This window comes from Semicossyphus pulcher, unplaced genomic scaffold (assembly GCF_022749685.1).
Source record: "Semicossyphus pulcher isolate SPU_LCO1_2020_fin unplaced genomic scaffold, fSemPul1.0.p SCAF_14, whole genome shotgun sequence".
NCBI classification, from domain to species: domain Eukaryota; kingdom Metazoa; phylum Chordata; class Actinopteri; order Labriformes; family Labridae; genus Semicossyphus; species Semicossyphus pulcher.
This window is the reverse complement of record NW_027211648.1, coordinates 28109752-28134904: the sequence shown is the minus strand read 5'-3', so window position 1 is coordinate 28134904 and position 25153 is coordinate 28109752. Positions and strand designations below refer to the sequence as shown.

The window sequence follows — 25153 nt, the reverse complement described above, 5'->3', positions numbered from 1 at the left end:
CTTTGTCTTAACTTTAAACATTTCTTTGTCAAGTTTTATTTTATATAATACATAATTCAGGTCCAACTTCCGTATATGGTACAGCTCCAGTATGTCGGCCCTTATCCCACAGCTCCATCTGCTGGTGAACTGAGGAGGTGCAATGATGGAAAATATCAGATTATTACAGTGCAAAAACACTGACTTGTGTTCTCTTGTCTTTGCTCTACAGGTGGTCAGCAGTATGACAGGAACCAGGTGATCCTCAACACATTCGATGAGAGGAAATTAAATCAAAGGTGGACTCTGCAGATCCTCTGATCTGACGCTCCAGAGGAGCTCTGCTGTGGCCCTAACGGCCTTCCACTGCAGCTCTGCCAGGGGCCAGTGAGCCCTGTGATGCAGCTCCACTGTGGAACCCAAAATGCAGAGATGGACCCAGTTCGGGTCTTTTGAAAACACGGCACTCTTTCACAGTATTTTGACTCTTGTTTACTCTTGTTGAGGAGGGTAGCTATTGACTGGATCAACAGTAGATCCAGTTAATAGATCTCTTTTCAGTATGAATGATTATTTTTAGACACTTCATTTTGAACACTACGATCCAAAGACTCAGCCCTGTCTTAATGCTGCTCTTTACTTCATGGTACTTTTCTTCTGCAAGATTTCAGTGTCTGCTCTCTGATCATAATGTTGGCAGATATGAATGTATACTGTATACTGACAGCTGCAATATGAAGTCTGATGTGCCTACACTCCAAAGATCTCTGTAGAGTGAGACGTTCTCTTGTAAAGTTTTAATATCTTTTCTAGGATTTTTTACCTTTTTAAACAAACTACTGCTTTCATTTGTACATAAGCATCACGTGTATAGATCTGAGTTTCAAAGCAGGACTTTAATGAAAAATCTGCTCCCTGCTGATTGTAAATATGTGAATGTGAAAGAGAAACTGTTACACATGAAAATAAGGATGTGATTTTATTTCTTTCATCTTTTTTAAAAAATAAAACATTTTCTTTCTTTAGACATTAATAACATGTTGCTGTGAATCACTCTGTAACTCTGTGAAGGTAAAGGGAGTTATCTCATCTTCCATGGATTTATGGTGGAATTGCTTTCATCAGAGGACACCGCCTGTGGCACAAACCATCTGCTCGGAACCAAATACACACTTATTTTTCTGATTTGTTGCACAAAATAACAAATAAGTAAAATGAAGTAAAAATTAAAACTGAAAAAAGCCGGGCTAATAGATTTTAGTGTCAAGACAGTGCAGTGAGTGGCGTACTCTCCGACACAATACTGCATTTTAGGTGCTAAAGGAGGCATTTCAGATACCCTGCTATATGTAAAAACGGCACAATTTTAACTACTAAAATTACCCTTTAACTGTCAAGTCAATGTTTTCGGCGCCTTTTTTCTGCCTTTATTGTTAGAGAGAGAGAGAGGACAGTGGATAGTGTCGGAAACAGAGGAAGAGAGAGTGGGGATGAGCTGGGAGTCGAACTCTGGGCCCGACATCGAGGACGGTAGCTTCTGTATATGTGACGCGCAATTTAACCGTTGAGATAATCCGACCCCTTTTTTAGAGACATTGATACAACTTCATCATTTTAGAGGTGGTATTTTTGAAATGTATTGTGTTTAATAGTCAGCGATACCTGTCAGTATAACACAATGGAGGACTTATTGTAATAGGCAGCATTAGTTTCAGCTCAGTATACCGTTGAAATATATAATTTACAAGCTCCCATTTTGCTTACTCCTCTTTTATTAATGTGACAGAGCTTATATGTTCACTGTACTTTATATTAGCATATTTATTTTCTTTATTCAAGGCACTATTAAAAAAAAAAAAGCCAAATATTTTAAAGCCTCCACGAGCAGCTTACATACACGTACAGTTAAACTACAAAAGCCACACAAACACTCATCACCATTACACCAGTAATTACCTTGTCTTTGTTCCTGGTTTGCAAAGCTTAGACCTTGAAATTCAAATATTTGGGTCATGATTGTGCAGACAAATGCACACAGTCTCTGTGAGTCAGTGCTATACGTCGTCTCCTCCTTTGCTGATCTCGACAACGGTCTTTCCTCGAGCGTGACCCTTCTCCATTTTGTCGAAGGCCTGAGGAACCTGAGAGAAGCTGAAGGTCTCCTCCACCACCGCCCGGATCTGACAGAGAGCAGAGAGGCGAAGGCTGAGCAGAGATCATGCAAGCTTTGAATTAGAATGTCCTTCTGTGATAAAAGTTATCGTAATGCCACAAACAAATGAGGAGAATCAGAAAATAGATGTTGCTTCTTCCCACCAGCTTTTGTCTGGATGCTGCTGCATTTTACACATTGCTTGGCAGGAGCACACTTCATTAAGAAACATAATTAGACAGAAAGAGGGCTGTTATCTTTAAAGAGAGTGAGGGGTTGGACGCAGTGTGACACTGAAGGAGATGGAGCTCGGTTCTAACATTAGGATGTATGGAGGCTGAGGTCAGCTGATGTGCACACGGTTAAAACGAAGCAGAGGGAACAGAGGTCACTGCATTGTCACTCCTTGAATAGTTTATTATTATTATATGTTGTACCCTACCTTTCCTGCATCCACCATCGCCCTTATTTCATCCAGAGCAGGACCACTGGGTGCAAAGAATCCCCAGCGGTAGTGAACTCCACTGACCAGGTGCTACAAGGAAACAGAAGCAGTGTTATTAAAGATGAAGTTTATGATGCAAATTTGATGGTTTGGCCTGAAACTGGAGGGAAGGGAAATGACAGAGCATGTTAAATTGAACATGTTACTACTGAACATCTACAATACAAGAAACAAATGCTTCCTCTTCTCATTACGAATTTTACTGGCTTCCATGGATGCAGTGACTCCACTGTTTCCACTGTGGAGTGATTCTGCTTCCTGGGGACTGTCATCAGCCAGGACCTCCAGTGGGAGCTGAACATCGGCTCCCTCATCAAAAAGGGGCAGCAGAGGATGTACTCCCTGCGGCAGCTGAAGTTCAACCTGCCAAAGACAATGATGGTGCACTTCTACACCGCCATCATTGAGTCCATCCTCACCTGCTCCATCATCATCTGGTACGCTGCTGCCACTGCCAAGCACAAGGGCAGGCTGCAGCGTATCATCCGCTCTGCAGAGAGAGGGCTGCAACCTGTACACCTCCAGGACCCTGAGGCGTGCAGGTAAGATTGTGGCTGACCCCTCTCACCCCGGACACAGCCTCTTTGAGACCCTCCCCTCTGGCAAGAGGCTGCGCTCCATCTGGACCAAAACCTCCCGACACAAGAACAGTTTCTTCCCCTCTGCTGCCAGCCTCGTCTACAAGGCCCCGACCCCACCCCACCACATGACATGGACTCTCATCCACACTTAACATCACATTAATGTGGAGTTCATTCTGGACTACATACTGTATGTTTACATTGCACTGTTTTTAATTTGATACTGTTAAATGTTTGCACTACCATCATCTTGCACAAACCTGCACATCTGTACAGCTCTTTAATTGCACCTGGTGCATACATATATTTTGTATGATATTGCTTTTTAATATCTTATTCTCACCTTATTCTGCTGAAGTTCACTGACAGTAGGAGTACTACTGTTAAATAGCTTTTTACTTATTTTTATTCTTCTGTGTTTATCTTTCTGTAAACACCAAGTCAAATTCCTTGTATGTGTAAACCTACTTTGGGTATCCACCTACACCTATGCACACAATAAGGGCCTGTGTCCGCCTATTTTCTGTACAAAACCAATACAGTGCAGCGTTTTGAGCACAAAAACCCTCAGTGTCAGGTGTATTTGGTTTTACCGAGGGAAGCGGAAGTGCCAAGAGAAAACTTTCGTAACATAGCAACAGTAAGCGATGGTAACAAGCGCTCTGAAATTGAGGTCGTGGGTGCTGCCAGCGCAAAAGAAGTCAGTGGACACAAGCCCTTAACATAAAGAGATGCATTAATGCATACACTATACATATATACATAAACGTGCATGACTCAACAAAAGAGTATCATGTGTGTCAGACGGCTGGGTGGAGCCTTAAACAGCAGGGTAAGATTCCCTTTGTTATGTGCGTGTGTGTAGGGTTGTAGGTATTTGTTCTGTTATAAAGCAGTTACTTAACATGTTTGCTTCAGGCCTGTTTAGAAACAACACCAATGTGACAACCAGGCCAGCTGTCGGCGCTCTTCTTTTCCTTTCACTGACAGTGAAGTACAGACTGTATGCGAGATGAGACCTGAAGGTGTACAGTAGTTTTTGCTTCCTCTTTTTAAACCAACAATATACATCCCTCCCACCATTCTTCACACTCAGAGATCCCATCATTCAGCTGTAAAGTGTCTTTCCATAACAGCTCTGTGAGACTCTGAAACAAAGCATCAGCAGCTGGAAACAAACACCTCTCCTGCGTCATAATGAATAATCTGTCTCAGATGATACACAATGCTGTTGTAATGTAGATCCTTCCTGAGGAAGCGCAGCACTCCGATTTTTACTTCTATTACATCGTCTGAAGCATGAGGTGCGACATTTAAAAAGAAATATAAAATATAAAAGTCTCTTCTATGAAAACTGAAACAGACACATTTCTATGGCACTTTAAAGGCACTACATCATATGAGACACTTTCATTTCACTTAGTAAGAAGGAGGTGAAAGGGTTAACGTTTGGTGGGAGACACTGAAAACTTTTTTTTTTAATGATGAGCAAGAAGTAAAGAAAGGTGACTAGTGAGGGAGTATATTTCTACACAAACATGTGGCAGCATTCGTTCCTCTTACTGTCTGCCCTGGGGGCAAACCCCTCACTTTGACAGTTACACAGAAATGTACAAAAAAAGGCAAGTTCCTCCGGGGCGGCCCCCGCCCGTCTTAATCCCCTGTCCCACTTTCTTTCTTCCGTTTCCATTTCATGAGTAAATTGAGTTGCGTTTTACTTGAAAGCAGTGAGGAAGTCAGAAACAAAACTGCAACAGGTGTCATCAAAATTGTTTTAAAATGAACACTTAAACCAATGACTCTATATAGACAGTCTTTGACTTAAACCAACAGTTTCGGTCTCTGTAGCGGAGCGCTGATATGCAGATTTATAAGTGGCACAGACAACATTTAATGGGGTGCTTACTGTGGCTATAAATGTAGGTTAATGAGCTAGAAAACCAAAACACGTAGCTTAAAGATGCTAAGATGCTCCACAGAGCTACGGAAGCACAATCTGAAGATCATTTCCTGTGGATTTGTCACCACAAGAGACACAAGAGTCTTTTAACCTACTAGAATTTTTTAAACTAGAATTAGCAGAATTGTAAAGCTGTTCAATTAACACTGGCCAAACCTGCTTCGTAAAAGGCCGATTTTTTTTACTTCAACCATCTTTAATCTCTTCATTTTAGGATCGATAATGACAGAATACAAAACACTGTTTTATTGTGAATCATGGATCACAGCACAGCAATCAATTAAGCATTTAAGCAGGCTTCCTTCATACTAAGAACAACGTTTTTAAACCTTGACTTGAATCAGATTAAAGTCTATGTTTTTAGTTTGCCCAAACTATTTTTGAAATATCTGTTTGTTTATGCAGTTTTTAATCTGACATTTTCTCGTCCTTTTGGGGCATGATTTTGCTTATTTTATAAGTTGTATATTCCCCATTTCATTGTTTATTTTCTTGTTTTTGAGAGCTGATGTTTTGCAGCGTATACACAATTTTCCTTTCACGAATCACAAATATAACTGTATAAGGCTGACTCCTTGTTCTTCTGCAGGGGACCATAAATGACTCAGAGTTATAAATAACAGAACACACATTTGGTTTAAGGTGCTACCAGGCCTTGAATCAAGAATGAAGCAAAGGTGTTTGGTGTGCGTGTTGTCACACTAATTTAAAGACATCTTTCTGTTCTATCTTGAAAGGAAAGAAGTGGTGACAGTCTGACACACATACACACACACACACACACACACACACACACACAAGCCACAATTGCACTGCATGCAAGTTAACCGCAGTGGGCCCGCTGACAGGATGCAACTTAAACTGAATACACTAAGCTCCAGGAGTGTCTGTGTGTGTATCTGTGAGTGCGTGTGTGTGTGTGTGTGTGTGTGTGTGTGTGTGTGTTTGTCTGTGTGTATCTGTGTGTGTGTGTGTGTGTGTGTGTGTGTCTATAACACCATATATTGTGCACATGCATTGATGGTATTTCAGGATAGATGTTTTAATCTCCATTTGTTGGAGGCTGACAAACACAGCGGCCGGAAACATATTTCAACATCTACAATATTGGCAAAGAATTGTTTCCTTCATCAGAGAGGAAATGACTGACACGTTACGAACAAGGTTACCAAATCTTGTTGAAATCTTCCTTTCAGAATAAAGGTTCTTATAGCATCAGAATAAATGTTCTGTAACTACATACAGGTTTAATCTGCAAGTGACCACGGTGTGTTTCCGTCTCACTGTATTGATCAAAATAACTTTTCATGGAGTGGCGTACAGACACAATCTGTGTTTTTGTCTTGTTTTTCCTCCTTGACATTTCTCACCGTAGGGGATGCAGATTTGGATATAATGTTTTTAAATATTTGATAGTGTGTAGTTTACCTTCTGTGTTCTCTATGTATTGTGTTCTTTACATTCTAATTAATAATTTAGAAAAATTTCTGACTTTTATCATCCTGAATCGTTTGGTTTATTACACGGCTGTGTTACATACTTGATTCTGATTGGTTAATTACGGCATTCCAAGTGCTATTCGCGATAACAGACCGTTGCTATGAAGAACAGACCGTTGCTAGGGATGCGGCTCTAATCACACAACCTGGAGGACTAACTGTAGTCATATCAATCCGCTGATGACACAGAGGGAATAAAAGGAAAGAGACAAAACAGCAGAGAAAAAGCAATTAAGGCTAAACGATGCAAAAACTGAAGGCTATGACAGAAAGATCTACGGCACATGAAGTAAACAAACAGAACACAGTACGGGATACTCTCACTGTCAGTGTAACTATTTTTAAATGGAAAACAGAAATATGACATGTAAGTAAATGGCCATGTAATAAGTGGAGAAACCCCTTCAGGGTGAGACAAGACCGTGCTGCTCACCCTGTCGGTGTTCCTTTCTGCAAAAACACTCACTGTACAGTATCCAGTACTTGTTAACCACACCTGCCATCACAGAGCACAGAGCATTACCTGGCCAAGATCCAAGTAGGATCACATTTTTTTTGTGATATGGAGTAAGTGTGTGGGTCATTTTATCTTTTCAGCAAGGTTCATGAGGTAAAAAGTAAAAAATGTGCGTACGTTGTCTGAAAGACGGGATGTGTCAACACACTTTTCAAATTTTACTAAATGAGGAAGCTGTGTCACTTCTGATCAGACCAGCTAAACTGACTCATCTGATGGTGTTGTGATGGGTTTTTTTGCAGGGTAAGTGTTAGAGGGAGACTGGTGATAGAAATGTACTGAACTAGAAAATGTGCAAGATGTTAACCCAAAATTTAGTTTAAAAGTTTGTTCAGGAATTTTATTCCTGGCTTAGTAAAATAGATAGAAAGAAAAACAGAAATATGCCCGGTGTGTGTTACACCCACAAGCAGCAACATACAGTATATCAGAATCAGTATAATTCACAATGTGATAAAAATCTTGCTTTTAAAGTAAAAACCCCCCAGATTTTCATTTAAATAAATGTCTGTTAAGTAACATTGCCGACTGAGGTAACACAATGGTGACTGAGCCGATGGTCCACGGATGAAAGCCTTTGCATTTGCAGTATTACAGACTGGGTGGCTGGTGCGCCCAGTTAGTGACGCGTTTTCCATCAGCCAGCAGTGGTTGGTCTGCCAGAGAGGGTAGGCGGAGCTAAGCGGCTGCATTTCCGCTCTCTGCAAGTGTTGCGAGTAAACAGTAATCTACTATGGCTGAACAAACAAAGAAAAGATGGATGACTACAGATACAACTTCAACAAGAAGTGAAAATCCAAAGAAGAAGAAACAAACTCGACGCTCAGATGAAGCAAACAGTCTGAAAAGGAAAGCGACCGTCAGCCAGGAAAATCAGGAGTTACAACCGGAGCCAACCGTGGACGTCACACATGCAGCACTGTCTGGATATCTGGGAAGTGTGCTCCTGCAATTACCGTTTATCGCCACAGGTGCCGCCAAAGAGAAGGAAATTGAGATCTCAAGATTACAATTTTAAATTAATTCAGTTTAAGGGGCTATTCTGGTATTATTAAACCTGGGCCCTATGTTTACATATTTTAGAGTCTAACTACTAAAAGGTTTAGAAAGGTTTGGTTTTCCTCCAGCTTGCTTTAGCCGGCAATTGCGAAACGCACCTCAATGGGTGCACCATTATAGGGGGGGAAATGTGCACAATCAAAGTAAATTCTCTAAAAGTGCTTGTTTTAGCCACTGACATGTTCAGATGCTATCATTGCAACCACAACTGTTCCTCTATTTAAAAGCCACAAGACTCCACTGGCAAACACTGTAGTTTTAACTTGCAGAACATTGGAGTGCTTTTTTTACTGCTGTGAGGATTTTCTTTTTCTGCTATCGCGTATATCACAAATATTGTGTTGGATCTAAACATTTATGACAAAGTCACACAAAGGCACCTTACTCTTTTAACAAAAAGGTCTGTGTCTGCAGGGATCCTTCCGTAATGTTGCAAACCCTTGATAACAATCTGAGCCTGTCAGTGGCACAAACATGAACTTTCAGGGTACGTACTTTGATTGGGTTGATTTGCAGCAAAGGATGACATTACAGCCGTTAAAATCCATTTAGCAGCTGCCAACTGAAACGATCTGCTGGACCAATTCCAAAAGAATATATTAAAGAAAAAAAAAAATAGTTCCCCCTTAAGGAACCAATATACTGAAGAGTCCAAGAGCATCCGTATTATTCTACAGTGATTATACCTTGAGTGCTTTGGTGGCCATTGTGGCAGCAGTCTGCATCATGCCATCAGCGATGCCCAGTCTGTCGGTGTTCTGGAGGAACGGTGTTACAAGGGTGACATACTTGGCTCCGCTCCACGGCTTTAGCAGACTCAGTGCCCAACGCTCTGTGTCTCCCCCGACGTTATCCAGGATCAGGTTGAACCTTAAGAGAGACACAGAAACCTACAGTATGTTTGGGGTCATTGGGTATAAATGAAGAGGTAGTTTGGAAAGAAAAGGGATGTTTCTGCAGAGGACAGAGATTTACAAAGAGATTACATTTGTCAGAAAATGAAAGGACTCTGTGTTTTCCCGCACTAACGAGCTGACACTGGCTGGAGGAACCTCAGTAACAAGGGCACATACACCACCTCCAATTAAATACCCACATGTACGAAAAAGGACTGTAAATGTGTGTGTGTGTGTGTGTGTGTGTGTGATTCTCTTACTTCTCCAGTGCCCTGAGCGGCTCCTCAACAGGTCCAGCAGTGTAGTCCACCACATGGTCCGCCCCCAGCTCCCTAACAAACCGCTCGGCATTCTGGGAGCAGGTAACAGTTACATGGGCTCCCCAGGCCTTCAGCATCTTAACACAAAGGCAGATTCCATACTTAAATATGATCACATTATCCTATAAGTTGGGATTGTTCTGGGATTAAAGGCTACTCCAACACAATCAGACATCATACGGAAAAAAACGTTTTAAAAATGAAGACTTTCTTTTCTTGTCCGGTTTTGTATTCGGGTTATAAGACAGCGCATCTTATTGGCTTTCCCATTCTACATATTCAGAATAATGCCTGTTGCTAATAAAACGGCATGACGAAATGGTCAGAGTCAATCTCCGAACCCATCGGCTATAGTCTGACAACGTTATAGCCTCTGGGGACAACGGTGAACATGTCGGGCGTGTCCGGTTTAGCCAGCATTTAGCCAAGACTTCCTTCTCCGTGCGCTGCATTGTTTACAGTCCAGTTAGCAGCTTGAGAAGTGACAGTGTGTTCAGATCAAAGTGAAGTGAAGTTCTCCCTCCAGATACGTCTGCTAAATAAACGCTGTCATCTCTTGGTTCGTTCCATCTCCCGGAGGAGCGCCCGTTCATCTGTCTGTCCTGAGTCTCAGTTTCACTGTAAACAGGAAGTTACACAGAGGCTGCACTCTGGCTTACTTCAGCGGGATGAAGCCCAAACAGAAACAGATTTTCTTGTGATCGACTTTAATTAACGGCTCTTCAGTTTGCTGAAAGAACAACATCATGATGCAGATTAGGAACAACATGAAGCTTTGTCAGGTCTGTCCTCAAGAGGAGATGGAAACTTATTTTAAAATGCTCATTTGATGAATGGAGGTTGGAGCCATCATTTATGATGCATTCAAGGAAGTCAGGAAATCTGACTGCTGAACAGCTTTTGTGACACAGCATCAAGGGAATTTGTCTTAAGTTGAATTTTTGATCTAGAACAGATTGTTAGCTGTTAGCATGCAGACGTCTGTTTATAGAGATTAATAAGAAGCTAAATCGTTGGCAGATGACGTTGATGGAGCCGGGATGTCATTACAGTGAATTCTGCCTGCTTTTGCTCTCCACACGGATTGTTCTTCCTACATACCCCGCAGCCTGCTGATACGTGATTGGTCAATACTACTCGGGGCTACAAGCGTAGTACAAAGGGAAACCAGAACACTTGCTGTCCCAAAAATCCACGTTCCTGCCTACAGAGTCTACATTTCTATGTAGCATCTGTAAATATATATAGAGATTAAGTCGCAGTAAACTAGCAGATTGGTTTAATGTGATGCTTTCCATTTTTGTAATGTACAAATTAACATTTGTTTTGAGACTCAGGAACAACATATTTGATACATTTGGGAAAGTAGAGTTGTTTTGTAACCCCCCCGGTTCTCTGCTGCACAGAGTGTTGGGCTCTTATGTTTGTTTGTTTGTGTATTTGTTTGTTTGTTGTCCTTTCATTGGTTTATTTAAAAGAAACTCTCAGACAAAAAGAAATTCTCCACAGTTTTTGTAGTAACGCTTATCATATTTGTCTTGAAACACGTAAAGATGTGGATAATTGTAGGGAGCAGCATGTTAGCGAATGTTTGAGAGGCACAGAGAATGTATGATTAATGAGATGAAGTGTTAACGTCTGTGTAACGTGAGCTACAGTATTCAGGTCAGCAGGTAAGACGTAAGACGTGTGGCAGAGTCTGAAACCTGACAGGCCAAACTGATCGACCGAACACCACTGTTTACTTCAGGATGAGCGCTCTTGTTTATTCTAACACGGCTGTCGTTAAGTATAAGTAAAAAGTGCCATATTTAGAGCAGGTGTTGCATAATAACATCTGTACCTGTATAGCAAATGTTCCCACTCCCCCGGAGCCTCCGAGGATCAGAATTCTGCAGGGGGAAGAGAAACAGCGCACGTTTAAAAAAACAAGAATGTGTCGACAACGTTCTCCACACTATTGTTGCACAGATTCTCCCTCATTAGGATTCATGTCAGTTGCACTCTGGGCTTCAGGGTGTCAACTTCACAGCAGAGCGAGCGAGCGTCTGAGCGGCAGCCAGAGAAACAGAGCACCTCGAGGCTCATTACAGAGCAGGGCAGGCTAACAGGGGGCTAAGCTCGGATGGAGTGAAATAATTGGCCAGATCAAAGACAGGGAGCTTCTTTTTAGGGTGGAAAGGGATTAAGTGGAAGTTGTGTGTGTGTGTGTGTGTGTGTGTGTGTGTGTGTGTGTGTGTGTGTGTGTGTGTGTGTGTGTGTGTGTGTGTGTGTGTGTGTGTGTGTGTGTGTGTGTGGCAGTGCCTGTCCATATTCCCTCACCGCTTCTTGGCACAGTTGTCCTTGCTGAGCCCACCGGTGTTAACGAGTGCAGACCAGGCAGTGGTTGCCACGTAGGGGATGGCTGCTGCCTCGATGTGGCTCAGTGACTTTGGTTTATGAGAGACCTGAGCACAACACACATTTATAATGATAAAAGTTAGACAAGTAGCACTGCCTCAACAACTTCAGGAGCATAACTGAAGTTGAGTCATCGCGAAAAAGGATCTGAAAGTTTGCTTGATGGTACTTCACATGTTTTTATTTGTATGCTTTGGTGATAAGCAGCACGAGAAAGGAAGCCTGTTCATTTTCAAATAAATGTATATTTTACACATCTCACCACAACAGAAGCCTCCTCAATAAGACCTCCTCAGGCACAGACTGTCATTTGATCTTTATAAAGCTTGTACATCTGACTCTTATCTGTTACATTGACCCACATCCTCTGGATTATTATCTCTGTACATGCAGTTTTTCCTCTGTGTTTCATAAAGTAAACGTGTGTATGTTCAGCAATAAGGATAAGGATAGTTCACAATGCTGGGTATCAGGATCATACAAACTCACTATTTTTACAGTCAGAAATATTAAAATTTGCAGATCTGGTGGAATTTCAAACTGCACAAATTATGTTAAAAGAAAAAAATAAGCAACTACCAGGAAATATACAAAAATGTTCACTGAAAGAGAAGGAAGTTACAATTTAAGGGGATTATTTAATTTAAAAAATGTTAGGGTGCGCACAACCAAGAAAAGTTTTTGTATTTCTGTCTGTGGGGTGAAGCGATGGAACACTTTGAATGATGAGCTCAAGGGATGTCCAAACATAAACCTATTCAAAAAGAGGTATAAGGATATGATTTTCACAAGGTACAGGGATGAAGGTGTCTGATTATAACCGGGTGTTTGTTTACTGTTTATTAATTGGTTTGTTATTGATATACATTTATATCGATGAAATCATATTTTTGGTTACAATAAATAATTATGTAAATAATGAAGTTATATATTTGATATATGAACATATTAGTAATATATTTGTATTAACACTATATATATATATATATATAGGTAAGTTTAGGTAAATAATTATTGAGATTTATATATAAGGAAGCTGGAAAATAATTGAAAAATGACTTATGGAGAGGGGGTGGGATTAAATAAGTTTGTACTTCTTCCCACTCCCTTTCGGATGTGTATACAGAGTCATCACCTATTCGACAATCTGTTACTGCTTTCTATTTGTGTAATTATTGTTTTCTGTATGACCTTCTTTTGTACATGTTCGAAATAAATCTAATCCAATCCAATCCCATGTAAATATCCTGCACATTCCTGCACGAATTGTACAGCTATGACATGACACTTTAAAAATATTGAACGTGTTACATGGCTACCCCCTAGCCTTATGTGATGATTTTATTTGTATCTGCTCTATTGTTGTCTGTACCTCGGCACCAAAGTAAATGAGGGCTCTCCCTCAATGCGTTTTCCCGAGGATTTAAAAAAATAAATGACGAAGATGATGATGATGATGATGATGAGACATTATGGTCTCATATTTTTCTTCTTTTATTGATTTAATCAAAGTGTGTTAACTGTAAGAGTACTGTTGTTTATGTGCTTTGATTTTTTGTCCATTTCTAAGTTTGTCATTATGCACCCAAGACACAAAGACAAATCCCTTGTATGTGTAAAACTACTTAATATGCTTTTAAATTACTTCCCACAGATAGAAGGAAAACTCAGCTAGATGAAAAATGTGCTGCATCACTAAAAACATTAGAGTCAGAGTAACAATACCTCGTTGGCACTCAGCACCACAAACTCAGCCAGGCTGCCCTGCTTCCACGGAGGGATAGCCGCCCACACCTGAGGGAGACACAGAGCAACACAACACTTGTTAAAGAGGAACTTTCCTGCTCATTTACAGCCTTATATTTTTATTCTGGGACTCCACTAGAGTGGCTTTGCATGATTCAATTTGAGAAAAAATCCTTATTTATCTTGTACTGGCTTTCTTCCCTAAGTTTAGCTTCTGTCTGAAACAAGCTCCTTGGCTCCTAGCCCTAAAAACCCACTTTCCTCTGATTGGCCAGCTTTCCAGAAGCCAGCCAAGGGACAACAGCTGCAGCATCGCTGGAAACCTCCAACAGAATCACTTGAAACTTGAAACTTGAAAAGTAGACTTGAGCAGAGGCTTTGGAAAACTTTCTAGACAAACTGAGCGGGTGTGTCGGTGCATCCTTGCACTTAATGGGCTTCTGCACTTAATTTGGCAACCTTGTATTCAATCTTTAGTTGCAGCCCTAATTGCTGCTAAATTTAACTCATTAAAAAAACAGCTAATAAGAAATCAGGTGAGACATGTATAGGTCTGCAACGTTAGTTCAATAAGACTTAACGGCATCTCACAGGTGCTGCTCGGATTCCTGTTCTACCTCAGAGGTTCTCTTAAACTGAAACTTGGAAAAGATTCGAGTCAAGCCACAAAGCGGGGCAGGGATGACGGTGCATAATCCTGGAAGATGGATGGATGTGATAAATCGTACAAGGCTGCTAGGCGAGGATGAACCAGGTCATCGCAGGTGCTCAGATACACTGTGGTGATAACACTTGGGTGGCATTACGGAGCCTTATGTCAGCCAAGAAAGCAGCCCTGTAGTATTACACCAGCACTACAGGTGGTTACCATAGTGACATGCTGACAGTGTTCCTGCCAAGCATCGACTCCAGGCACAGGTTGTTTTCACTGTTTACCTTTGTGTCTCAATAATTCTTGTCTAATCTGTCTTTTAACAAGGTGTTTTGTTGTTTCTGCAGATAGATGTTTTTGTTGACAGGACACCTGACGACACATTTTACACTCATGCTTTATTCATGCATGACTCACAGCGTGCATGAACAAGTTGTTTCCATAAACAGGGGGCCTTTCTGCATGTATAATGAAGTGGTTATACTAGGCGTTGTAATAAAGTATTGAGTATCAGGAAATCATTCTTTTTGTTTGTTGCATCGATTCTCAAAAACCTTGCATTGATTTTTGTTTTGATTAATACTTTGACTTTGGGCAAATCTTAGTGCCTTTGTTCAGACTACAAAAAGACGCTGGATGTTGCAGGGCCTGTAATAAATGCATCAATAGAATATAAATATTAATGTTCTGATTGCATAAAAAGGGTCATTTTTTTACCACATGATTTTATGCAATCTCTTGGATATACACACAACTTCATTTTACTTCTCATCTGCGGTCTGCCTGGTTTACCTCATCCCTCTCTCTGAAGTACTTCACATCCAGGCCGCACTCCATGACGACCCCTGACACGTCCCGCCCCAGGACGAGAGGGAACTCGCTGCCGGACTGCTTGATGTTCAGAGGGTCTCTCTTCATGGACAATGTTGCAGCACCATAGCCACCTGACAGGAAGTAAAGAGTTTCTGATGACCGCAAAAGCTTGAGAACAATCAAAGCATGAGAATAAGAAAAATATTACAGGAGACAGTTTAATGCAGCGACAGCACAAGATAACTAAAACTAAACAAAACAGAAAAGGACAAGATCAAAGACACCAAAGTGATTGTCAGGTTGTAAAAATCTGCAGTAATATTAACAGTAAAACATGTTGTGTCAACCTTTGGAACCATAGACCATAGACTGACATAATAATCCGATTATTTTCTTAAATGATCAGTTTCCTGTTTGATCTAGAATGTAAGAAAATCATGAGAAATACTCATCAAATAAACCTTAAGTCCATGGTGTTGTCTTTCAGTCGTTTGTTTTGACTGACCAACACTTACACCACAATAGCTGAGACAGTAAAAGCAATAAACAGTGTAAAACAATCAAGGTACATACATTAGTTAAGTTAAATATATCTGTATATTAAAGACAGTTACAAAAATAACATAATGAGGGATCCCAGATTTAAAGCAGATTTAAGTAGGTGAGTTTTGAGTGCAGCTTTGAAAGAAGGGAGTGAGTGTGAGTGTGAGAGTGTGAGGTGTTGGGGGAGAGAGTTCCAGAGGGAGGCAGCAGCAATGGAGAAGGTGATCCACTGACTTTTTATTTTTCCAACACTTTGTTTTCAGACGAAACCAAATACCTACCAAACACATTTGAACATTGATGAAAACTACAGAAACTATAAGGTGTTGAACAAGGTTAATGTTATATAATGTTTATTTCAACAAATACAGTTACAGTGCTAACTATAACTGTATCTAATGTATTTTGTTATAATGTTATTTTACATACTAAAATCGATTTATTGTATACTATATATTGTACATAATTTATTGTTATTTGATTTTTAAGAATTATTCTACTTTGTTTGCTTTTATGGTTTTTCTATCAGTCATTGTTGTATTTTGGGTTTAATGCTCATTGTTTTCTCTGTGTTCAAAATATCCATCATAAATATGTTTAAATGTTTGTTTTAGATTACGGTAATTAAATTAAATTAAATTAAAAGAGGTGCTACAGAATCAAGGATATAAGAAAGGTGTTTAGGTCACCTAAAGGCCTGCTGCACTGTAGCTTCACTTGGATGTTTAAGCCTCACCATGCGAAATAATGTTTGTGTGTTTTACACCACAGGGATATTTTCACAAACAAATGATAAGAGGAAGTAATAAAAGAGTAATGTTGTTTAATGTGCGTCATCCTTTGATCCTATTCAAATAAGCTTGCGTGTAAAGCAGGAACCATGTAACCCCTTTCCCTATGCAAAAGTGCAATCCAGGCAGTAAAACCTAAATTTTCCGCCAAACTTAATACCTACCACTTCATGTACCCCTTTCTATCCACCCACACATATGCTAACCACAGATCACAGAGTGGTTAAGCAGACACTGGCTGTGTGGGGGGGAATGACGGGTGCATGATTCATTTTAAGAAACATGGAACCACAGGACACATCCGTCTAACCAGTCTTGAATGTGTTGCTCACTTTTCAATACCTTTTTTTCCATTTCAAGTTTTAAAGCTTTGATATGCATTCACTTGGGAATATTTATAATATTCATATACAATACATGTATTCAATATCTTAATATGATGTCACTTTAAACATGATCACAGATTTGTCACTCACCTCTCATGCTGATGTCAAGAGGATTCAGTCCTGCTGCAGAGACTTTGACAATAACCTCATTGGGGTAGTTGATGACGGGAAAGCTGGCATTTTTAGTGAACCGTAACACATCATTGCTTCCGTATTTATCTATAACCCAAGCTGGCATGATGGTTCTGCAGCTTTTGGTCGTACTTAACAGTCTCTTCTGGCTGCCATTACAGGTCATTTCCACACAGCGTGATTTACTAAGATGAAACCAGCACCTTCTGTACAAGTGTCTGACAGAACTCATCTTCCAACTCTTAAATATTGTCAAATAAAAGTACAACTGTAATTTAGCAGAGTTAGTAATCACTGATAGAGGTGAAGACTGTAAACTGTACAGCCAGTTTGCTAGATTAATAAATCACTTGTTAACGTAATTGATTAACTACAACCACCTTCTGGTTATAAATTTTGTCTTCTCAATTAAACGAGCTGATAAAGGCAATAATTCCGAAGTTTTTAATCATTTTCAAATCAAAGTCCTCTTCCGTAACATGCTACTTCCTCGACCGGTGTCTATGCTTCTCCACCAATCAGAGCGCGGTTTCCTCAGCAGCTGTCCAATCACAGAAGGCGTTGTTACACGTTGAATACCGAAACAAACATGGCGGCCTGCTTGTGCTGCACACTGTGCGAAGGTTGTTTTTAATTTCAAAGGTTGTAACAGGATTATTATAAACATGCTTGGCCTGACAATAAGAGAGGTTGGTATGATTACTTGACTGTTCTGTGAGCTTCGGTCTCCGAGTTCGTTAAGCGCGTTTAGCTCACTATTGGACGTTTTCTGCTGGCAAATCAGAACTAGCTTAAGAAAAATAAATGACATCTCTGCTACTTTTGCCTCTTGAGTGATAAAACATGCTGTCAGGCAACAGTTAAAAACATTATAACTGTATATGCATTATGCATTTTGTACAGTGATGAAAGTTAAATGACATTTGTGTGAATGCAGTAGAAAATTTAACTAGCTTACCAAGACAAGCAAAAAACTGCTTAACGTTTAGCTTTATAAAGTTGCCATGAAAATATGTTCGTTTGCAGGTAGAAGTCCCGCCAATAATTGAATTACTAATATTTTTTTTACATAGCTTAGGACTTTTTGTTTTATTATTGTGCAATAATATTATTATAATAAAGTGTAAGACATAAAACTCAAACAATAATTGAGAGTATAAGGAGATAAATGTTCTGAAATAATTGATATAAAAGCCATCGCAATGAAAAAACACTCAATTTAAAGCATTATTTTATTTTTATTATATGCATTATTGGAAAACGATGCATATTTGATGCATAAGTAAAGCAGTGCTTTAGTGCTTTCACAGCTTTGTAGCTTTTACACTTTCAGGGTTGTAGTAGCACAATCAGAAATATTTTGTTTTTCCCTTTTGTTTCTCTGACACAGAAAGCATAGAGAAATATATGGCATAAAATAGAAGAAAGAAAAATGTCAAATATATGCATCATATATTCAATAAAATAAGAAATAAAGATAGAGATTGCCACAAAAAGTTAAATGCGAAATAAGAGTTACGATGCAAAAAAGTTATACATAAGATTTATTTAAAAATGAACAGTATAAGGCAGTATTTATGTCAAAATAATGCACAGTTGAATTATTGCACAATTATGCAGCTTATATTCAGTAAGAGTTCAGTGCAAAGTTTAAAATAGGTGTCTGTGTGTCAGACAGTCAGATGGAGGAGTTGTAAAGTTTGATGGCGACAGGCAGGAATGACTTCCTGTCACACTGTCATACATCCCAAGACACTTAATCAGAATCGATCCATTCGCCTTTTGACTTAAAGAGTTACATTCAACCTGGTTGTTTCATCCCTGTTCTTCAGGTGTCTTTGGCTCTCAGGGAGGGAAGACTCTCCCCAACAGAGCTTTGTAGGAAGTGTCTGAACCGCATCAAGAAAACACAACATCTCAATGCTTACATCACTGTGACAGAGGAGCTGGCACTGAAGCAGGCTCAAGAGGCAGAAAGCCGACTGCTACAAGGTGTGTACAAGTGAGTATTTCTGTATATCATCTTTGTAGAGTCATAGGTGTTACTGCTTCCTCTTGTTTCCCGTCAGGTGCTCCTAAAGGTCCTCTGGATGGAATCCCCTTTGCAGTGAAGGACAACTTCTGCACAGAAAATATCAAGACCACGTGTGCCTCCAGGATGCTGAAAGGTCTGTGTGATTTTTTGAGAAAGTATGACTTGCATACTTTATACTCTTATATCCCAATCCCATTATTATTAACCTAATGTTGTGTTGTCTCCAGACTACACTCCACCCTACAATGCTACAGTGGTCCAGAAGCTGCTTGACCAAGGGGCTGTTCTCGTGGGAAAGGCCAATATGGATGAGTTTGCAATGGGGTTAGTCCATTTTTATCAATGTTAGAATAGTGTTAACGTTACAGCTAGTAACATTTCCCTGTCTTCTTTATAAACAGCATGATGATGCTTTGTATTTATTTGTGTCACAGTGCAGGCAGTATTGATGGAGCATTTGGTCCAGTGAGAAACCCCTGGAGCTATGCTGCTCCTTACAGAGAGCAGACTGGGGCAGCTCCGGACTCTGACTGGGTCGTCACTGGAGGAAGCTCAGGAGGAAGTGCTGCAGCTGTGGCCTCACTCACCAGCTACCTGTGAGGAAACATTCATATCCACTAGTTGAAGAATAATAAAGATAATATGTTGCAAAGAAATAGAAAAGTAAAGATCCAGATTGTTGTTCAGAATCATGATTTCCTGTATTGATTATTACTTGGCAGGGCTTTGGGTTCAGACACAGGAGGGTCCACTCGTAACCCTGGAGCACTGTGTGGTGTCGTGGCACTGAAGCCCACTTACGGCCTGCTGTCCAGACACGGTCTCATCCCTCTGGTAAACTCCATGGATGTCCCCGGCATCATGACCCGCAGTGTCAGCGATGCAGCCATCGTCTTAGGTAGGAAACTACTGATTTTATGTTGCCTGTAATGTACAGGCTTTTTTCTAAGCTGTCATAGAGGTGTTAATTCAATGATATTTCAGCGTCTAGGTAATAATTGGTGTTGGGGCTGTGCTGAGCTGCATTATATTTAGAGGTGTTCCTAATACTCTGGCCCCCTCATGTATGTAAATAGGGAGGACAAAAAATTAGAGTACAACACCACCTTTAACTACACTACACTACCACACTTCCGACTCAACAAAAAAAAAGTCAACAAAAACTAAACCTCATAAAAGCAGAGTCCACGGCAGTGCTGTTGTATTCAACTGCATTAGATTGTACAGGTGTACCTAATGAAGTGGCTGGTGAGTGTAGATGACCACTACTGGGGCTATTAAGGAAGGTTTTTACAAGGGGGTACTAGTCATATTGTTCATAAAAAAGCATGCAGGCCTCACATTCATCCTGCCATTGCCTACACACTATTCTGCAGATCAACACCCGGTCGATGCTAACACACCAACGGGCGTAGGTAGGCGCCAGCAAAAGCCAAACAAGCAAAGATAAATATAAACTTTGCAACTTTTTTAAATATTTGGAAAAAGAATACTTTGCAATGGAAATATTTTTCTTACGTTATCAACGAGTCTCACACAATGTGTTCTTGTCAGAAACACATAAAATAAACATAATCTCGCTATTAAGTGAGAGGACGGTGGATAGTGTCGGAAACAGTTGAGGAAAGAGTGTGGATGACACGCGGCAAAGGGCCGAGGGCAGGACTTGAACCCTGGGCCGCCGCATAGAGGACTGTAGCTTCTTTATATGGGTCCTGCAATTTAACCGCTGAGCTAAACCGACCCAAAGTTCAATTTTTTTGTGCATTTTACCTCAAATATGGACCTAACATTGAATTTTGTTGACACACAGGTATCCTCCAAGGCCTTGATATCAGAGACTCAACAACTATCCCTTCGCCCTCATCCCTGACAGAGCTACCTGAAGACTTGGATGTCAAGAACATCTGTGTGGGCATCCCTAAGGTGAGTTTATCCCTATATTAGAATCATTACCTCCTCTTCATTATCTCAGCCTCACTGACACATGTATTTTTGGAATCAAAAACACAGTGAACATAAAAAGATTGATTTCGGGGTGCTGGTGCCCCCGCTCTCTTCAGCTGTCCAACAAATAAAGGCAAAAGCTAAACAAAAACATTAAAAGATTAATTTCCTAATGCTGCTCGTCTCTCCTGTCTCTAAATGTATCACAGGAGTACCACGCCCCGGGTCTGTCTGAGGAGACTCTAGCACAGTGGAGTCGTGTTGCTGACCTGTTTGAGACTGCAGGGGCCCGGGTGGAGCAAGTATCCCTCCCCCACACCCAGTACTCCATCGTGTGCTACCACGTCCTGTGCCACACTGAGGTGGCATCAAACATGGCCCGTTTTGACGGCCTAGAATATGGTAAGAAGAAGTACAAAACATTTAACCTTTTTAAAGGACAATTTGGTCCAAAATGTACAAAACGTTTTGGAATTACTCCAGAAAATCTTCAGCCAGCAGCCACAAAACGGGCTGTAATGGCTGCAGCATAAGTTTCGCTCTGCTCTGGAAATGCACTCGATCAAAATATGTGCATTGGGGCGCTGGTTTAGCTCAGATGGTAGAGCAGTCGCCCCATATACAGAGGCTACAGTCCTCTTCGCACTGATCACAGGCTCAACTCCCAATCTGTCATTTGGTGCATGTCATCCCCCGCTCTCTCCTCCCCACATTTCCTGTCGATCTTCAGCTGCCTTATCGAATAAAGGCAAAAAGCCCCCAATAAAAGTTCTTGTGTTTGCCACTGACTGTTATTCTCTGTGTTTTACAGCATTATGGAAAAGATTCCTACAGAAGTAGACCTTTTTTCGCTTCCAGACTCCATTGACAAAAACAGTACTTTTTTAAACCATCATGGTCACACCATAACACAAACAAACCCATTGAGGCAGCAGCAGACCAGCAACACGTGTAGAATTACTGTTTTAGTCTATGGAGTCTGGTATCTTTGAAGAGAGGGATGTGACGGCTGTTTCTGGTTTCTAAAAAGCATCTCACTCTTTGGCAAATCCTTTCCATTATGTTGTCAGGAACTCAGAAAAACAATCTGAATATGTGGAAAAAAAGCACTTTTAGTAGACATACTTTGATGGGACATATTAGTCTCCATGAGATTACATTGCAGCCATTACAGCCTGTGTGCAGCTGTTGGCTGAAGCAATCTACTGGAGCAATTCTCAAACTTTTTGTACCTATAGGTCCTTAAAGTAATAATCTTGAAGATTTTCCTTTAAATAAATGTCTGTTAAGTCACTATCTATCGCGGGGAACACAATGGTGATTGAGCCTACGGCCCACTGATGAAAGACTTTGCATTAGCAGTATACAGTATAGTATCATTACAGACTGGGTGTCTGTGGCGACTTTCACAGAAAAAATCACAAGCAGTGCCCAGTTAGTGACGCGTTTTCCATCAGCCACCAGTGGTTGGTCTGCCAGAGAGGGTAGGCGGAGCTAAGCGGCTGGTCTTCCGGTCTCTGCAATTGTTGCGCATAAACAGTAATCTACTATGGCTGAACAAACAAAGAAAAGATGGATGACTACAGATACAACTTCAACAAGAAGTGAAAATCCAAAGAGGAAGAAACAAACTCGACGCTCAGATGAAGCAAACAGTCTGAAAAGGAAAGCGACCGTCAGCCAGGAAAATCAAGAGTTACAACCGGAGCCAACCGTGGACGTCACACATGCAGCACTGTCTGGATATCTGGGAAGTCTGCTCCTGCAATTACCGTTTATCGCCACAGGTGTCGACAAAGAGAATGAGACTGAGATTATCAAGATTACAACTGTAAGACACAAATATATGTTACAAATACCCGAAATACCTTAAAATATAACATATAAAGCTAGTATGGAGCATTTGACACTTCAAACATGAGACTATTATTTATTATTATATGAATATTTTACAGTACAAAATCAGAAAAACAAATACTATTGATTTCCATCCCTGTTCTCCAGGCCATCGTAGTGTTGTGGACAGCTCGACGGAGACCATGTATGCTTCAACCAGACATGAGGGCTTCAACGACGTCGTGAGAGGGAGGATACTCTCAGGGAACTACTTCCTGCTCAGACAGTAAGATAACGAACTGAACCGTCTTTCTTCAGACGTACTCTAACCCTTTCTCTATTGTCATTAGAGCTGTAATATTTCCAAAAAAGCACAAACTAACTGTTGCCATCCTTGCCGCAGGAACTACCAGCACTACTTTTTGAAGGCTCAGAAAGTCCGCCGGCTCATCGCAGATGATTTCAGGCATGTGTTCGGCTCAGGTGTGGACATCCTGCTGACACCCACAACTCTGACTGACGCAGCCTGTTACTCTGACTTCACACAGGAAGACAACCGAACACGAAGCGCACAGGAAGACGTCTTTACCCAGCCCGTCAACATGGCAGGTACAGAGAGAAAACAATGACAACTGCTTGTGTGTGTGTAGGAAGTGTGGGAGGATTCAGGAAGTCGTATATTCATTATGCATGGATACACACATATACTACACACACACCCACACACCCTTGACTTTAAAACCTTACACGCAAAGCACTTAAAGCGTCTTTGTTTTCCATATGACAAAGGAGAATAGATGTCGCAGTGACAGTTAAAGGGGAAATAAGTAATAATGAGCAAAGCTTGTTCTCTTTCTTTGTCAACCCCTGAAGGCAAACAATTGCTGATCTGGTCAGTATAAGTTTAACCTGAGATTAAAATGTAACTCAGAGCCTTTAAAGAGTGAGTTTACATTGAGTTAAACTTTCTCTCGCCTCTAATGAGCCTCCAAACTAACCTGTAACTAACCTCAAGATCCTAATCTTTACCTTTACCTGAACTCTCCCTCAGCTCTCCCTTTTCTTCTCCACAGGTCTCCCCGCTGTGTCTGTGCCAACAGCTTTATCAAGACGGGGCCTTCCCATTGGTTTACAGCTTATCAGCCCTGCACTCCAAGAAAAGAAGCTGCTTAGTGTTGCCCGATGGATGGAGCAGAGGGTTGGGTTTCCTTCAATCAGTGACTATGGGTACTCCAGCGAGAGCAGGAGTGATACAGGAGTGACCAAAAGGGAGCAGACTTCCGCTGCCTGAGGAGGACTGAGGAGTGTTGGCATCGTTACTTGTTACAGGCTCATGTTTGATAGCCGCTCATCGTCTGTGGTGAACTTTGTCAGCTTGTAAGATGCCTTTGCAGGACATTTTTGGTGGACTTTCAGGCATCTGTCCAGAGCTTCAAGTTTTCTTGATGGAATGAAATATAAATGCAACCAGTGGCTTTATGTAAAGTTTCCCAACAAGCATCATATTTTAAGATCAGAGACATTATGTTTAATCTTTGACCTGCTGCTTCTTGTCTAAGGGTGGAGCTATGAAATAAATGTGAGTTGGGTGATTTATTTTGACAGAATCATTTTTATTATTGTTATTGTTTTTAAGTATCAAGATATGGAATATTCAATTTACTATATCTTAAGGAAAAAAACTCTCCGAACTGGAAAGATTAGCTACATTTGCCTTGCTAGTAGCATGGCTCCAACACTGGAAATAAAAACACCATGAAGTACAGGGAACTTCTTCAGCTTTGTCAAACCTTCGTGAAACTTGGCATCGTCTTTCTTAATTGTTCTCTTCTTAAATCCTCTTTGAAAACACTTTATATTGAAGAAATATTACATCTGATTTGGTATAAACGCGTAGGCCTGGCGTACACCACCGGAGGGTAATAATAGCTGTGAGCAAATATTGAATTAAATAGACTCATGCAAATAGATTAGTTTTGGGTGACAAGAAAGGAAAATATTTCAGAGATAAAACAGAAAGGGGGGCTGCACAGTGGTGCACCTCACAACTAGAAGGCTCCTAGTTCAAATCTTAGTTCAGGCATAGCGGGCCTTTCTGTGTGGAGTTTGCGTGTTCTCCCCGTGCACGCTCCGGGTACTCCAGCTTCCTCCCACAGTCCAAAGACATGCTCGGTTCAGTGGTGACTCTAAATTGCCCGTAGGTGTGAGTGTGAAAGGTTGTCTGTCTCTATGTGTCGATCAGTCCAGATGTAACCCCGCCTCTCGCCCAATGACAGCTGGGAGAAGCTCCAGCCCCCTGCGAGCCTGAACAGGACAAGCGGTATAGATAATGGATGGATAGAAAACAGGACACACTACTTTGGCCCAGAGTGAATTATATTGATATGATTTAGATTGATTAAAA

At 40.8% G+C, this 25153-nt stretch overlaps 3 protein-coding genes across 3 annotated transcripts in view; 2 read left to right on the top strand and 1 right to left on the bottom strand.

The window, feature by feature from the left end:
* Nucleotides 1–1187, top strand: part of crybg1a (crystallin beta-gamma domain containing 1a) — a 58247-nt gene extending 57060 nt beyond the window's left edge. Inside the window, exon 23 of the mRNA XM_069661215.1 lies at nucleotides 212–1187. Coding sequence (XP_069517316.1) covers nucleotides 212–300 — 89 coding nt within the window. The 3' untranslated portion in view covers nucleotides 301–1187. The remainder of the gene's footprint in view (nucleotides 1–211) is intronic.
* Nucleotides 978–17415, bottom strand: rtn4ip1 (reticulon 4 interacting protein 1). The gene is made up of 9 exons (XM_069661216.1): nucleotides 16890–17415; nucleotides 15059–15210; nucleotides 13594–13662; nucleotides 11791–11915; nucleotides 11312–11360; nucleotides 9409–9545; nucleotides 8939–9122; nucleotides 2574–2666; nucleotides 978–2159 (listed from the first exon to the last, which is right to left on the bottom strand). The coding sequence occupies exons 1-9, from the start codon at nucleotides 17161–17163 to the stop codon at nucleotides 2034–2036; spliced, it is 1209 nt and encodes a 402-aa protein (XP_069517317.1). The 5' UTR covers nucleotides 17164–17415; the 3' UTR covers nucleotides 978–2033.
* A 156-nt stretch (nucleotides 17416–17571) lies between these two features.
* qrsl1 (glutaminyl-tRNA amidotransferase subunit QRSL1) lies at nucleotides 17572–24341 on the top strand. The gene is made up of 11 exons (XM_069662034.1): nucleotides 17572–17620; nucleotides 18764–18923; nucleotides 19001–19099; nucleotides 19194–19290; nucleotides 19401–19562; nucleotides 19689–19864; nucleotides 20780–20892; nucleotides 21123–21315; nucleotides 22918–23035; nucleotides 23153–23358; nucleotides 23823–24341. The coding sequence occupies exons 1-11, from the start codon at nucleotides 17597–17599 to the stop codon at nucleotides 24038–24040; spliced, it is 1566 nt and encodes a 521-aa protein (XP_069518135.1). The 5' UTR covers nucleotides 17572–17596; the 3' UTR covers nucleotides 24041–24341.
* Nucleotides 24342–25153: the final 812 nt, after the last annotated feature.